At 35.6% G+C, this 15672-nt stretch overlaps 1 protein-coding gene across 5 annotated transcripts in view; it reads left to right on the forward strand.

The window, feature by feature from the left end:
- The first annotated feature begins 392 nt into the window (after positions 1-392).
- gria2b (glutamate receptor, ionotropic, AMPA 2b) overlaps positions 393-15672 on the forward strand; it is a 38938-nt gene continuing 23658 nt past the window's right edge. For 3 of the 5 annotated variants that reach the window (XR_007829052.1, XM_051127373.1, XM_051127374.1), the window contains exons 1-2: positions 397-678; positions 771-911. Coding sequence is in view for 4 of the 5 variants with exons in the window: in XM_051127373.1 (XP_050983330.1) it covers positions 594-678; positions 771-911 (226 nt within the window). In the remaining variant the exon portion in view is untranslated. Of the gene's footprint in view, positions 679-770; positions 912-15672 lie in introns of all 5 variants that reach the window. The other 2 variants (XM_051127376.1, XM_051127375.1) reach the window with 2 other exon arrangements.

Consider the following 15672-nt stretch of genomic DNA (forward strand, 5'->3'; position numbering starts at 1 on the left):
AAGGTGTGAGCAGCTTTTTTTTTTGTTGTGATGGTCAGTTTTTTGCACTTTATATTTTTTATATATATATATATATATATATATATATATATATATATATATATGTATATATTTTTTTTTTAATCTGATCTTGTCATGAAATCAAAATGGTGCAAATGTCTTTCAAAAACGTCTGCAACCTAAGCGAACACAAAAATGAGTACAACGGCACGTCTTTTAAAGTAGTTCTTTAAAATGCTTTCTAATTTTATTTACCCCCGTCCCCCCCTATACGTGTCTCGTTATCGTTCGTCGCCGATTACCGTGTATGTGTGCAGTGCTCATGTATGTTAGTGAAGGTATCAACTCATAAGAAGACGCGCGACTAGAGGGAGGAGGAGAGAGAGTGAGCGAGAGAAAGGGAGAGAGAGATAAATCTGCATTATTCCTCCAGAAGCGGGACTGAGGCAGGAGTCCGCGATAGAGGAACCACCTGCAGACAGCAGCCGCTCTCATTCTCCAGCAACGCCTCAATATGTTACGGATTTGATTCTACACTGTGTAAACGACAAATATTTCCTTCATACAGTGGGTGAACACACACTGTCGTGGAGATGCAACAGTTTAAGAATTTATCGATTTGTCTCATTTCTCTTTTATGTGGGGTGACAATTGGAGGGTCTCCAAGTGTTCAAATTGGTATGTTTAGCGTGGGCGTCATTTTTCTAAAACCAACGTTTTAATTCATGTTAAGTGTATAATTTTAACATATATTTGTGTGTGTCGTGCAGGGGGCTTGTTTCCGAGGGGAGCTGATCAGGAGTACAGCGCGTTTCGGATCGGAATGGTTCAGTTCGGAACGGCTGAATTTAGACTGACGCCTCACATCGACAATCTGGAAGTAGCAAACAGTTTCGCTGTAACTAACTGCTGTAAGTTATGTCATCTTTTTATAAATGGACGTGACTGCATAGTTTAGTGGTTCGTTTTTATGCATTTTAAAGAAAAGCAGATTCTGAAAATTGGAATGAGTAGTTCGAATGCTTAAGTTTTAGTGTGGCTGTTGGTAGGAATTCGTGTAGAGCGGGATGTGAAGTTGGTTTCCACAGTAACGGAGATGAGAATGAGCTCTCATCATCAGAAGCTGCTTAACCATTCTATTGTCTTCGGGTCAATTCCCAACGTTTTCTAAAGACAGTTCTATAAATACAGTTGTTTTTGGAACAAGAAGCAAGATTACATTATCAAAAATATATTTTTAATAATTAAAAAACATAAAGTGAAATGTATTTATGTTGTCGAATTTGACTAAGATTTTGACCAAGTTATGACCTTTCACCTTTGGCCTTTCAGCATGTTGCTTTATTTATTTAATTATTTGTTTTTATTTTTTTAGCCTTTCAGGCACAGTTTTCTGTTTGAGTACAATGGGGTTAAAGGCCACCTGGGATAATAGGCCTTCAAATGATGTCATTTTCTGCTAAAACACCCATGGCATTTTTCAAAACACCTGTAGTGCTTCAAGTAATTGTTTTGCGTAAGTGGGATGAAATGGATTTGTCACGACACATGTGCAAATTTGGCCCGTATTGACTGCTTCACTCACATTCAGTAGTGTTATAAATTGCATTATTATTATTATCAGTTATTATGATGCACAAGTGGTTATTTAAGACAAAATGCGTGCCATTAAACAGCATGAAAAACTATGCATGCACAACGCACAATATTTTATTGTGCAGGATTTTATTGTGGTCTATCAGCAATATGAGGCTAGATTAGATTTGCATACACTTATTTGCTGTTGTTAATGTGGATAGCCTGTTGAGCTAGCAATGATCAGAAGAGAAAAACAAGAATTTTCCAATGCACAAGAAAGTCTTTGATAGTCTTTTTGACCATCACTGCATTAGATTTAATCAGCACAGAACTTTATGAGACGATCATGAATAAATGAAGCCTTTATTAAGTGGATCACTTATATTCAAGGATTTCATTTAGTATTCAGTGGGCTGTTGCTAAGCAATATTTCTTGTTGAAGAAACTCTCCTCAAGAGGTTCAGTTATGATGTTTTTCTTATGATAACCATGTTTTATACTATTATGGTCACAAATGTTTATTTCCTATTCATTAGAGATGCATTTTTAAACGTATTCCTTGATATTGCAGCACTTAAGATCGATTACTTTATTTGAAATGTGCATTTATTGAAAAACTGAAAAAATGCAGGTTAGCCTACGGACGTGTTCCCTATTTGTAAAGTGCGCATCCCATGGGTTTTGTCTGTCAGAATACATGTGAAATTTGACTTTTAACATGATCAGTCTCTCATATGTAATCTTTAAATTTTCCATTTGAACTTACTTTAATACTCTACTCTCTCAAAAATGTCCCATTTTCCATATTTGTGATTAGATGAGTGTCATGTGCTAACAATAGGTCTTTCAGGCGCTGCTGCTTTTATTTCTCATACATAAAAACCCCTAGATGGCACTATGCATTTACAGGCACCGCTTTATCATTTCCATCTTTCCCACACAGTTTAGTGTCTCCTTTTTGAAGCAGCTGGGGAGAATGTATCCATCAGCCGTATTTAAGCTAGACCACATACTATGTCATTTAGACACACTTTCAGTGTGGATGTAGATCAGTCATATGAACACGGTGTATGTTATGATTCATTATGCGACACAGATCAAACTAGGTTTTTGGTCTCTGGTATAGGCAAGACTTCATGGGTCTTGTTGGTTCGGAAAACATTTGCTCTCTAAACCTGACATTTGCTCGGTGTTGTTGGTTAGGCATGAGTCAGAACGATCTTGTTACTGAAGTATGACAACTCATACAAAACAGATATAGCGAATGGCTCAGTTTTTTGGCTTTTCTAATGAGGCAAACAACAAGACGTGCCACCTTGATATGAGATGCAGCTAATGAGACTCTTCTTCTTTGAAGCTATATAGCTTTTGGCAAGATGCTGTGGTTTATACCAGCTCTTATCTTCAAATGTGAATCATCCGGCTTACAATTTCTGATAACCTGATGGCACTCGTACGGTTGTATAAATAGGGCTTGGTTGTTTGTCATTTCTCAACTTCAAATTGATATCCACTAAGAAATATGTTCTCAAAAAGTGTTGAAGTGCCATTTTTATTTTTAAGGTGCCACGATTAATGATAGGTTAAGAGCTATCCATAACGATAATGTTATATGTGGCAGCTTCTGATTTGACCATGATTGCTTTCTCACCTCTCTCAACAAACTAAAAAATTCAAAACGACAAATAGGCTAGACTGAAATGATAAAACACCCCAGCTTTTAAACATGAAAGCTTTATGTTTGCACAGGGCCTCACAATCTAATTTAGTGGATTTATGAGTCATGCATATATTTGAAGCAAGAAAGCAGATGTGCTGGTCAGCTTTTCTTAGGCTTTCCATCTATCTAGAAGACATATCTGGAGCATGTTTGCTGACATTACATAAAATATAAAACAGATTAGTTATAGCTAAATACGGTTAAAGAGACTTGCGCTCCTTGGGATTTCTTAAAGATATATTATCAAATGAATGGGATGAAAAGTATTCATCTTCTGAATCGCTAGTATAATTATATGCAATATATTGTACACATTTGTATTTGTTTCAATAAAAAGTACATATTCTCATTGATCAGCTTTTATGTCAAAATATTTGCTCAGGCTAATCAATTATGCGTGTGTGTTATGAGCAATTCGGTTTTCTGAGTAGTTTCTCAGGACATTCATTTGCATGTAAGCTGATAAATTTCCATTTAGGAGCATTGATTGATATCCACTGTGGTTTTGTCCCTGGTTTTGGAAGCACTTCCAGTGCTGGAACACGCTTCAGTGCATTTGTGCTTCACTAAATGCTCCAACCAAGAAACATTCAGACATAAAACCCTAGAAATATCAGCATCCAAAAATACAGCAAGGGCCCTATCTATGCTGACATCTTCTTGCACATCTCTCAATCTGTTTTAGGAGTCTATTAACCATGGGAAATAAATTACGTGATCATGATCAATAGCTGCGTGTGTTTCAATCCTTGTCTCTTGTCAGTACATACACAGTCGTTCGACTATCCTCCGCTAACTGGGTGATTCGATCCCTTTTCAATTAAAAAGACCTGCTGTTTTTTCCTACCTGACACAGTAGGGTTCTCAGGAGTGCTCGCTCTGATCCGGCTGTCACACAGCAGCCTGGGAAAGGCTTTAGTGCTACACTGCTGAGAAAAGGCACGGAACAGAAAAAGAGCATTAGAAACTGTGAATGATTTGAAGTTAGGGTCCAAAATATACTTTTTGCCACACCTGCTGATGCCAAGTGAATTGAGGACATTTATTTAAATATTTCTTTCCGACCATGAATTTGCATATTCCATATTTTTTACTACTTTTTTTGTCGTTATGACAGACTTTGTCTGTTGGTAAAACTGCACCCCTGACAGTATGACTCATCGTGATTTTGTTCCTTCTATTTTTCCGTTTTGGCGGCTTAATGCGAGGAATATTTTGCATTTGTGTTGTCTAATATTAGCTAAACCTCATATTTTCCTTTAAAAGATGGTTTGATTTGAATTGTTTAGGTCATTTACATCAACAAGGGTCAAATTAACATAGTTATAATTCATTTTAAACCATACGTGACCCTGGATCACAAAACCAGTCATAAGTGTACATTTTTCGAAATTGAGACTTATACATAATCTGAAAGCTGAATACATAAGCTTTTCGTTGATGTATGGTTTGTTAGGAAATGACATATTTGGCTGAGATACGGCTATTTGAAAATCTGGAATCTGAGGGTGAGTCAGTGCATATTACTAATCAAAAATTCAGTTTTGATATATTTAGGGAAGGAAATTTACAAAATATCTTCATGGAAGATATATGTGACTCTGAACCACAAAACCTCTCTTAAGTAGCATGGGTATATTTGTAAAATAGCCAAAAATACATTGTATGGGGCAAAATTATCGATTTTTCTTCTATGCCAAAATAAAAAATGTTCCATGAAGATATTTTGTAAATTTCCCACCTTAAATATATCAAAACTTAATTTTTTAAAATTATTATTATACATTGCTAAGAACTTCATTTGGACAACTTTAAAGGCGACTTTCTCAGTATTTTGAATTTTTTGCACCCTCAGATTTCAGATATTCACATAATTGTATCTCATCCAGATGTTGTCCTATCCTAACAAACCACGCATAAATGGAAAACTGAGTTACATCATTATAAAAGTTACTAATTACCAGGGAAAGTAACTACTGTGTTACTTTTTTAGAAACTTGTTCAAATATGTCAAATAACTTGGACGCCTTCAATATTAAATATGGTATATGAATAAAACATTGTACACTAATCTACACTATTTTAATGTTGCTGTGGGACAATGTGAGAGACACCTTCCAGGGGCTAAATATCATGTTAGTGTGGTCGCTTCAACACGCAGACATGAAAAACATCATAATAACAAGAAAACATTGTGCTTTTGTAAAATAAATAAAATATACAGTGCACACTCTGCCGTCTCGGTCTCCATCACCTCTCTTCACAGACACGTAAATAAAACAACCTAAATCTCCGTAAATATGTGCCTCACAGACATGAGAAATATATGCATAGAAATGTCTACTTTTAAAAGAAGTGAATCACAGCGAAAACAAATCTTCTCTGATTAAGTAATCCGTATGATACCAACCCGAGCTCCAGTTTTTACTGTCTAAACTCATCTCTAATGTAATCACGCCCATGAGCGACTCTGCTTTTCAAATTTTAAACATTCACGTGAGAAGTGCGGACATGTAGGTAAACACCCACATCTCCTCTGTAAACAAACGTGAACATTCATCAAGTTAATCTCGGCTACTTTTAGTTTATGGAAAAAGACGCGTTGAGAAGAATAAGCCAGAATTTACCTCAAGAAGAACGCAATGCAAAATTATAGTAACACCGCATTTTATCGCCAGTAACGGCGATAACATGGGAAGTAATTTGTTTGATTACTCGTTACTGAAAAAAGTAATGCCTTTAGTAATTTTATTTATAATGCTGTTATTTCCATCACTGCTCATTAGTAACTTGGTTTTGTTTACTGTACAAAAACCTGCAAAATACTAGTAAGAAGAATTTCCAGCAAGTTGGGCAATGCATGAAATTACTGAAAAGCACATTTGAAAGAAAGAAAGCAAGAAAGAAAGGTGAAAATTCCCTGTGGCAATTAAAACAGACTGTGTTAGGAAGGCGTCTTCAGTGAAGTGCAGTATAAAGCAGCTCACACTTTCATCCCCTCCCTGCACAGGGATGACCCCCATCTATTAAAAGCCCTTTTTTTCCCCCTGGCTGCTGCTACATAACAGAAATGGCCTGCATAAATTATCTGACAGTTCGATTTCCACTTTCTCTAGCCTTCTCATACAGAGGGAAGCGGTAATTGTGTGCCATCCAATAAGAGCTTTTAAGGCTGAGCCGTGTGAGGCAGGGCAGCTTTGTCATATTTCTGTGTAAGTCCAGTACATCATCTCATCATGACAAATGAGTGAGAGTCAGTACTGGTTAACATCTCAATATGGCCTCTATTTCAGTCTGTGCTCCAGAGATGGTTCAAACCTGTGAGCCTCTCATGTATAAAATAAGTACAACTGTATATGGCTATTTCAGTGATTTTAAAATAACATGCAGTTTACTTAGAGGTTCTGATTGCAATATTTCTTGTTTCAGGGTACGAATCCCGTGAAAAACATGGTTCACGATGAAAGATGAGAGACTGAAAAACTCATGCTTGTGATTGCATTTTTACATCACATTTGCTTTTGTTCATATGCTGTTGGTGTAGGTTTAGTGCAGATGGTACGCTATATTTAAAAACGTCAAATAAATAAAATTTTCTACCTATTTAGGGTGACCATACACTCTCTTTTCCCCGGACATGTCCTCTTTTTGGACCTAATAAAATGTGTCTGGCCGGAAATTCAAAATCGCCCAAAATGTCCGGGACTTGGCTTTTGCTTTCTACAGTCGCCATGCATTGAGTGCATTTTTGTTTTAAAGCCCTACGCGGGACTGTTTTCGTGATCCCGCTCCTGCTGAATTTCAGGCCATTACTGCCTGCTTATGCAATCATTCTAATACTGAATATAATTTTAGCGCATCAGGGAGCCGCTATCATATGCAGAGTATTTAAATCTCTTTTGAATGAGCGGCTATTTACTTTCACTTTCAATTTCATGTTCAAACGCACTCTGTGAGAACATTATCTCTCCTTATTCTCGTCTTGACCCAAGATCAGTTTAATCTTATTCCTGCAGCTTGTGTTGGATGCGGCGTTGCCAAATCCGCATTTTTTGCACGGAATTGGGCTGATTTTAAACTATTGTGAAAAGTTGATTTTCTCTCGTGGGTTAAATGTTTGAAATACAGCATAAATTACATTTGACTAAAATGCTTGTATTGAAACATTCTGCATTCTACCGGTGATAAAACTGTGCAGGAAGTTTACGTTTGTGATGGCCACTGGTAGGAAGCCTATTAGCTGTATTTATGATCAATCTGCACAAGGGTGACTGTAAAATATACATTTTAGGTATGGAAATGAAATATGTTGTGTTTTGATATGGAATATGGTCATTGTGCTACTTTGTTAACCCCCCCCCCACACATCCGGTCCCCACTGTCCTCTTTTTTGCAAACTAAAATATGATCACACTAACCTATTAGATTGTGTTTTTTTAACATTTACATCCTTAACCTACCCCTTACAATAATGCAAAAACAGTCATTATTGTACAGTACATATGTATACCATCTAGCCTTTACCATAAAACGTACCATGTACGTTTATCTGTTCTGGGAAAAAAAAACAAACATATAGCGTCACTCAGTGGACATTTCTGATGGAAACTGCAGCTCTTAATAGTACATATTTTGCGTCTCGCCATGAGACCTGGTTGGTTATGTTTGTTTTCTCTGTGCACAAAAAGTATTCTCGTAGCTTCAGAAAATTTGGTTGAACCACTGATGTCACATGGACTATTTTAACAATGTCCTTACTACCTTTCTGGGTCTTGAACGTGTCAGTTGCATTGCTGTCTATGCAGGGTCAGAAAGCTCTCGGATTTCATCAGAAATATCTTAATTTTGTGTTCCAAAGATAAACGAATGTGCACATTTTATTTCACAGGAAACGAAGGGACTTCCAACTAGTATCTCTCACAGTCAGCGCTCCAGACTCTGCCATTGTTTCCATAGTGATGTGCTTTCCCCTTATAGGAAGACTTTTCTAACACCCTGTGGTTTATCTATCTGTTCCTAAGCTTGTACACTCGCCACTGAAGAACTCCCTTAGAATGAGCGTGTGTATGTGTGTGTTTGTGTGTGTGGGTGGAATATGATTTGTCCTGCCAGAGTGTGAAATCAACCAACACACACACTTATACACATACACACAGGAAAGACACACGCTCTATTCGACGGTCACCATGGAGATGCTGGGTTCCTTTAAAGGGTTGCATTTACATAATGGAAATTGCATCTATCGCTGTCGCCCTGCTGTAATCCATATAAAGTGTTCATGACTGAAATTAAGCATGACTAATCATAGTGGTTGCTCTCAGTTTGTGGTTACAATGTGCATGTTTGAACAGGAATTCTCAGAAGTGAATTCAGAACAGTGTTTGAAAGTCTGCAAGCTGTGCTGGTATTCATGCTGACTGCATTATAATAACTTATGCCCAAAGTGCTTTTGCTTTTTCAGCCTACACACACAATTACATTATTTTAAGCTTATGTTGTAATTGATGGCAGCATGACATGTTTAAAACTAGTCTATTATAAACAAAACAAGTGTTTTGATTCTAAATTCTGATTGGATGTGCCATGTTCAAAGCTGCTGTAAAATGACTATAATCACACAGGTGACTGCATGTTTCCATATCGTCTATATTGAAGTGCCAAGTGTTGCTTGGCAACTGCAAACGACCTCCAATTAGGCTAATGAACTATATTACTTATTGGAGGAAATGTTTATTCTGCTAATTATTACTAATACATGTAACTGCTTATTGAACCTGGGGTGATTATTCTTCTTTTTTTTTTTTTTTTTTTTTTTTTTTTTAAATAATACAAAGGTAATTTTATATAAGCAGCTGAGTCTTTGCATTAAAATGATTTCCCATACTGTAAGGGGTGTTTTAAAACAAAATGATGATAGATACATGTTGCATCAGTCTATTCTCTTAATCATTCTTCAAGTTTGTTTCACAGCCTTTGAAATGTTCAGCTTTCCCTCTCGCACCATTGAGTGTCTGGCTGTTGCTATGGCAACAGCACGTCAATAATGAGCAAACATCAAGTCTCATGTGTTTATTATACTGGACTCCGACTCTGAGCTACTTACAAAACCTTATTAGATGCTCAGAAACATCAGTGCACTGCACTCTCTTCATCGAGCCATTTGCAAAATTTCTTCATTGCCAGCTTTTGTCACACGCACCTGCTCTGCATTCAGGCTTTTATTTGTGCCTGAATGTACTGATTGTGCACTCAGATTAAAAAAAAAAAAATCTAAATCAAATTTAGACAGTTGGCACCAGGGTTGTTACTGTTCACCTTAAGCTAAAACTATTTTTAAAAAAATGTAAATGAAAATTAATATTGTTGTCTTGACAACTAACTGAATATGAAGAATGAAGAATGACTAGAACTAAAACAATAAGTAATTTTATGTGCTTTGTCATTTCTATTAGTTATATATATATATATATATATATATATATATATAAGAAAATTACTTAAAAATTAATATGAAAGCTCAAATTATAAAAAAAGCTAATACAAATATTAATAAAATATTCTCAACTTTGAATTTGTTGCATTGGATAAAAGCGTCTGGCCAATGAATTAAAAAATACAAATGATACAAAATAAATAATGCTTTAAAAAAACACATTCAGAATAAATGAATAAAAGCAGGACTGTTATCAACCACTACAACATTTAAATTTAGTTTTTGTTGTAATATTGCTGGATTATTCATCCAGAAGAGTTATTCTTTTCATAAAGAAGAGGAGAAGATTTTTTGTTCAGCCTAAAGGTGGTACTTCTACATTGTTGTTTTATAAACTTTAAAAGTTTAATAAAAGCATAATGATTTCTTTCTCACAAAAAATGTTCCTTATTTCAAATTGTCCTGAGGAGACTAAAAAAGAGACTATTAAAGGTGACTCGTGTAATTTTTGCACCATTTGTGTCACCATCTATCTATCTTAAACAACTAATACAAATGACAAATCCACATAACCAAATTATTTTTTTTTACAATTAAAATGAAAAAAAAAAAAATAAAAAAAATAAAATACTGATACAATATAAAAAATGCTAAAATAAAACAGGTTTGCATATTAAATATAGTTTGGGCTGTATTATTGCTGGATTCTTATTCTAGAAGAGTTATTCTTTTCATAAAGAAAATAGTCTAATTTAAGAATAAAAGTTTTTTTTTTTTTTTTTTAGCCTAAAGGTGGTACTTCTACATTGATGTTTTATAAACTTCAAAAGTTTAATAAAAGCATAATGATTTCTTTCTCACAAAAAATGTTCCTTATTTCAAATTGTCCTGAGGAGACTAAAAAAAGAGACTATTAAAGGAGATTTGTGTAATTTTTGCACCAGTTGTGTTGCCAAATAGAAGTGGGGGAAAAAGGAGAGTAAAGACTTTTTTCAGGAAAAGGAAATTCTGAAACACTCCCCCTTTCTGCCATTGGCTGAACACATATGTAGCCCCGCCCCAAACATACACTATTGGTTGAGTCTTTGTTGCTGTGTCAGATTGGTATAATCTTATTATTTTTTAAGATTCTCAGATAGGAGAAAATAATTTGACATGCATTTATTAATTTCATAGAGAACATTGTGTTTTGAATCAGAAAGTCACTCTCCATTTCCAGATGACATGATTATATGTTGAAACATGTTTCATTTGAACTTTTGCCCCATGTGTTTAAAATCAGATTTTTAGGTCAGGTCTCGAAGGTCAGGCTTTTGTCTGTTTTACCTCCCCCTATCTTTTTAGCATGCTTCTATCCGGTCTCTGTAAGCAAGCGGGTTGCCGGGGACTGAGGCTCTCTGTGTTTCCATGGAGCAGCTGCAGGAAGAGACTGTGAGAACCACATCCATCCCACAATGCTCCTCTTAAACCAATGGCAGGAATGTGTCCGCTCAGACATGTCTGCCCACATAAACTTGCTTTTATACACAAAGACCCATACGGACTTAAACACACACACAGGACCTGACCATAACACCCAGAGCCTATTAAACCTGACCAAAACCAGCCATTTCAGCATTCACATCCTTAGCACATCAAACTGTGAAAAGTGACGGAGCAATGTACTGCCGACCGTAAAAAGGGAACCACAGTTCTGTTTGCTAGCAGCACAAACCCTATGAAATAGTTAGGCATGCAGCGATAAGGTGGCATATGCAATACATTGATATGTCGAACACATGAGAGGAGGAGGAACACCAGAAATTATCATGCTAACAAAAATCAACATTTAATTAAACTCACTGTGCATGCTCTCAGTCAGTATAAACAATATGATAATGAGGACTTATAGAGGAGAACATACAGTGCTTTTGTGTGGCACCTCATGTGCCAATTTTCGCTTTAGTTAATATAATTATTTAATCAAAGGTATGTGACTGGAAAATGATTTTTTAAATAGTGCATTCAGTACTATAATGTATATTAAAATGTACTTAACCAGTATATAAATCCATCAAGGAACACATTTGGAAAGCAGATTTGATCGCAGGTCCAGGAAATGGAAGCCCTATAGAACAGAATGTGTCAGATGCAAGAAAATAAGGCCAACTAATGAGGACAGCTAAATATACCACTACAGGCGTTCTGCTCTCTCGCTCTCTCATCTCGCTCTCTCTCTCTCTCTCTGAAGGTTACCTTGCTTTCATTACACCAGGACACATTTAATATCACTGTGATCAGACCCAGTGAGCCCATATAAAGCTTTATGCAGGGTTTGGACCATCGTAATCTTCATAGTAGACACACTAATTTCTGTGTCCAAGGCTAGAGTGCAAAAATTCTGTCATTATTTGTTCACCCTCATGTTGTTCTGACCCCATTTGGTGTTATTTTATTTATTTACTTCTTCTGTGAAGCATGAAAATAGATTTTTTAAAGAGTTATTATGCAACTCTTGTCATACAACAATGGTTTATAGTGGCTGGGGCTGTACAATATGGCAAGCTGTTTTAGCTTAAAATGTTCCCAGCGTTACTCGTCGTCATTGCATTTTACTAAGAATTTCATTACAAAGCTGTACAATTCAGTTCTTACTAGTAAAAAATTACAATTAGAACGCTTTCTAATTCAATTCTTGTAATAATTAAGATTAGAGTGCTCTCTAATTCAATTCTTACTAGTAACAATAATTAGAGAGCTCTACAAAATGTTTTTTTCTAGTTACAGTTGAGGTCAAAAGTTTACATACACCTTGCAGAATCTGTAAAATGTTAATTATTTAATTAAAATAAGAGATATCATACAAAATGCATGTTATTTTTTAGTTAGTACTGACCTAAATAAGATATTTCACATAAAAGGTGTTTACATGCAGAACGTTCAAACGCTCACTGATTCTCCAGAAGGAAAAATGACGCATTAAGAGCCAGGGGTGTAAACTTTAAAAACATAATGAAGTTTTTTTTGCTTAAATATCTTTTTTTTTTTTTCATTTAGTACTGCACTTTAGAAGCTACAAACAATATTTAAATGTCTCCCAGAAGAAAAATTTACCCTGATCAAATTAAAAATGTTTTTAAAACCCGGCTTATAATGCATTGTGTTGCATAGTTGCATATGAGTCCGTCAGTTGACCTCAGTGTGAAAAGATGGATCTCAAATACAGTCATTGTTGGAAAGAGTTCAAATACACAAAAATTCTGAAAAACCAAAGAATTTGTGGGTCCTGAAAGATTTTTCTAAGGAACAGCGGGCGGTTTAACTTTTAAGGACAAACAAGGGACTCATGAACTATCAACAAGCAAACAAACAAAAATACACAGCTCTGGATCATTCAGGTAACAACACAGTATTAAGAATCAAGTCCAAGTGTATGCAAACTTTTGAACGGGGTTATTTTTATACATTCACCTATTTTCTCTTGTGGACTATATGTAAACATCTTTTGTAAAATACTGTATCTTATTCAGGTCAGTACTAAATAAAAATTAACATGCATTTTGTATGATCCCTCTTATTTTGGTAAAATAATTAACATTTTGCAGTTTCTGCAAAGTGTATGTAAACTTTTGACCTCAGCTGTATCTCCATTGAATTCCATTCATTTTTAATTACAGAGCTCTACAATTGAATTACTAGTAACAACTGCAATTAGAGAGCAGTAAACTGATTAAGAGAGCTCCCTTATTGGCATTGTTACTAGTCAGAATTTAATTGTAGAGCTCTCTAATTTAACTGTTACTAGTACAAATGCATTTATGACGAGTAACCCTAGGAATATTTTAAGCTAAAATGGCTTGCCATAGTCCAAACTCCAAACAAGACAAAAAACAATAATAGTAGTTTTATGGTGGCATTTTTTGGAACCCTATAGACACTAGTTGACACACTAAAGGGACACTAAGTTAGAACTACTACTTATTTTTTTATTGCACAATTTTTAGTTGAAAACTAACTATAATCTCTAGTGTCTTTGGGTGAACATACTGTTCCTGTACGACCTAACTAGTTGTGGTTACAGAAAAGTGCGACATAATATTTGCTCCTTGCAGAATTAGATAAAAATAATTTCCAACCAAATCATGCAGTCTTTGTTCTTTGTTTTTCTCTAGAGATTTGAATTGCTCTCTAAAGAGAAGCGAAGTTTAAGGACAGAACGCATACAGACATAGCCTGTAAGATCAGTCTTTATTGTGTTTCTTCAATTAAATGTAAAAGTAATAATGACAAGAAATGAAATAAATAAGCGGAGCTCGGAAGCATTAGCTATTAACAGCATGAAGTAATTTATCCACACACTCCACTTGTTAGGGTTGTTTCTGTATGCTAATGACTCTATGCCATTGAAAAGCAGTCATATGTGACAGTGTCATTAATGGCTTCTCGAGTCTCATTCGCTCACTGTATATGGTGGCAGTCTTGCTCTTGATTAAAAGACTTTAATAAGACGTACATCTACTGTTCTCACACTTGACTGATTGGGCCATACAAACATTTAAGTCTTGAGTCTCAAGTTTGCATTCATTACATAGCACACATTCTGAGATATGGGCTATATAGGGGATTCTTCAATTATAGAGGCAACAAATCTAAAAAAAACACAGCAATTTCTTCACTTTGTAAGATAATAATAAAAAAGAAATCAGTTGTTTCTAAATTAAAATAAGGAGCACTTTGGCATTGACACCTAAACAAGTGCTCTTACAATAATGATGCAAAATTTGTAATTAATTACAGATTTCTGATCTTTACTCAACTGCCCTGTTAGAGATGTGCTATTCTCATACTGTAAATATTAAATGCACTGAAAATATAATTAGAAAATGTGCTGAATGTCTCTGGTTTTAATGCTTTTAAATTTGTTATACAGGAAATACTAATTAAAGAGATGTAATTTTGAGGCTATTATAATCTGCGCTTTAAAGCTTTAAATTCATATATAATTCATACTAGGGAATGGAACTATTCCCCTAATCGAAGAATCATTTGGAATGTATTGAAGTTGACTGCAAGCAATAATTGGCAGCATTATAAAAAAACACTCCCATTATTTTTATACAGTAATAGCCTGAGGAAAGGCAATTCGAAAGTGCCTTTTTATCTGTACTTGACATCCTTTCTCACCCATTTTGTTGTAATACAGCTGGTAATTTGAAAAAAATGTATTCATGGAGTTCATGTGGTATATGGGAATATTAAAAGCACGTCTTGTGGATGACATTTGCATTGAATATTTTGCTTCATACGCTTGTATCAGCACTGGCATGCCACATTTTGTTGATTCATCAACCATTTACCAGATGACCTGTCCTGACCCATCAGATGACCTGACCTCTTCTTGCCTCTCTGATTGCTAGATCAGTGCAAATGTTGAAACTGGTTAGAGATAAGAATGTTTTATGTTCATAAACGGTTTAAACTATGCTGCTCGACCTAGTTTATTTGACTAATAGTGCTGAGCAACAGCTCATCAAGGACAGGTCTAAGAGCAGCTGCGTACTTTTGCTTTATGATCTGTCACATGCCACGGAGAAGCTTCCATTGTATAAAATGTATACATGGAGGTGACAGGCAGAAAGGTGTCTTGGGAAATAGCGACAGTCCGGGTTGGGGGTGGTAACGAAAATAGAGCTGTTGTCGTGGGTGGAGGAAGTGGGGGAAGGGACCTTGCAGGGAAAAAATTCCAGAGGCTCAGAGCCAGATGGTCATTGATATAGGGGTGGCCCAGTTACAGTATGTTGTACCATCTGAGAAACATGAGGACACACTGTACTTACAGTCTTTTGCTGCTACATTTGTCTTGGTGTGATTTATGAGGATGGACAGCATGAGTGACACAAGGTCTCATTAGGTGCCCTTATTAGCAATACTGTTGCTCTTGCTCATATACTCCTGAGCCTGT

The sequence above is a fragment of the Labeo rohita genome, chromosome 14 (genome assembly GCF_022985175.1).
Source record: "Labeo rohita strain BAU-BD-2019 chromosome 14, IGBB_LRoh.1.0, whole genome shotgun sequence".
NCBI classification, from domain to species: Eukaryota; Metazoa; Chordata; class Actinopteri; order Cypriniformes; family Cyprinidae; genus Labeo; species Labeo rohita.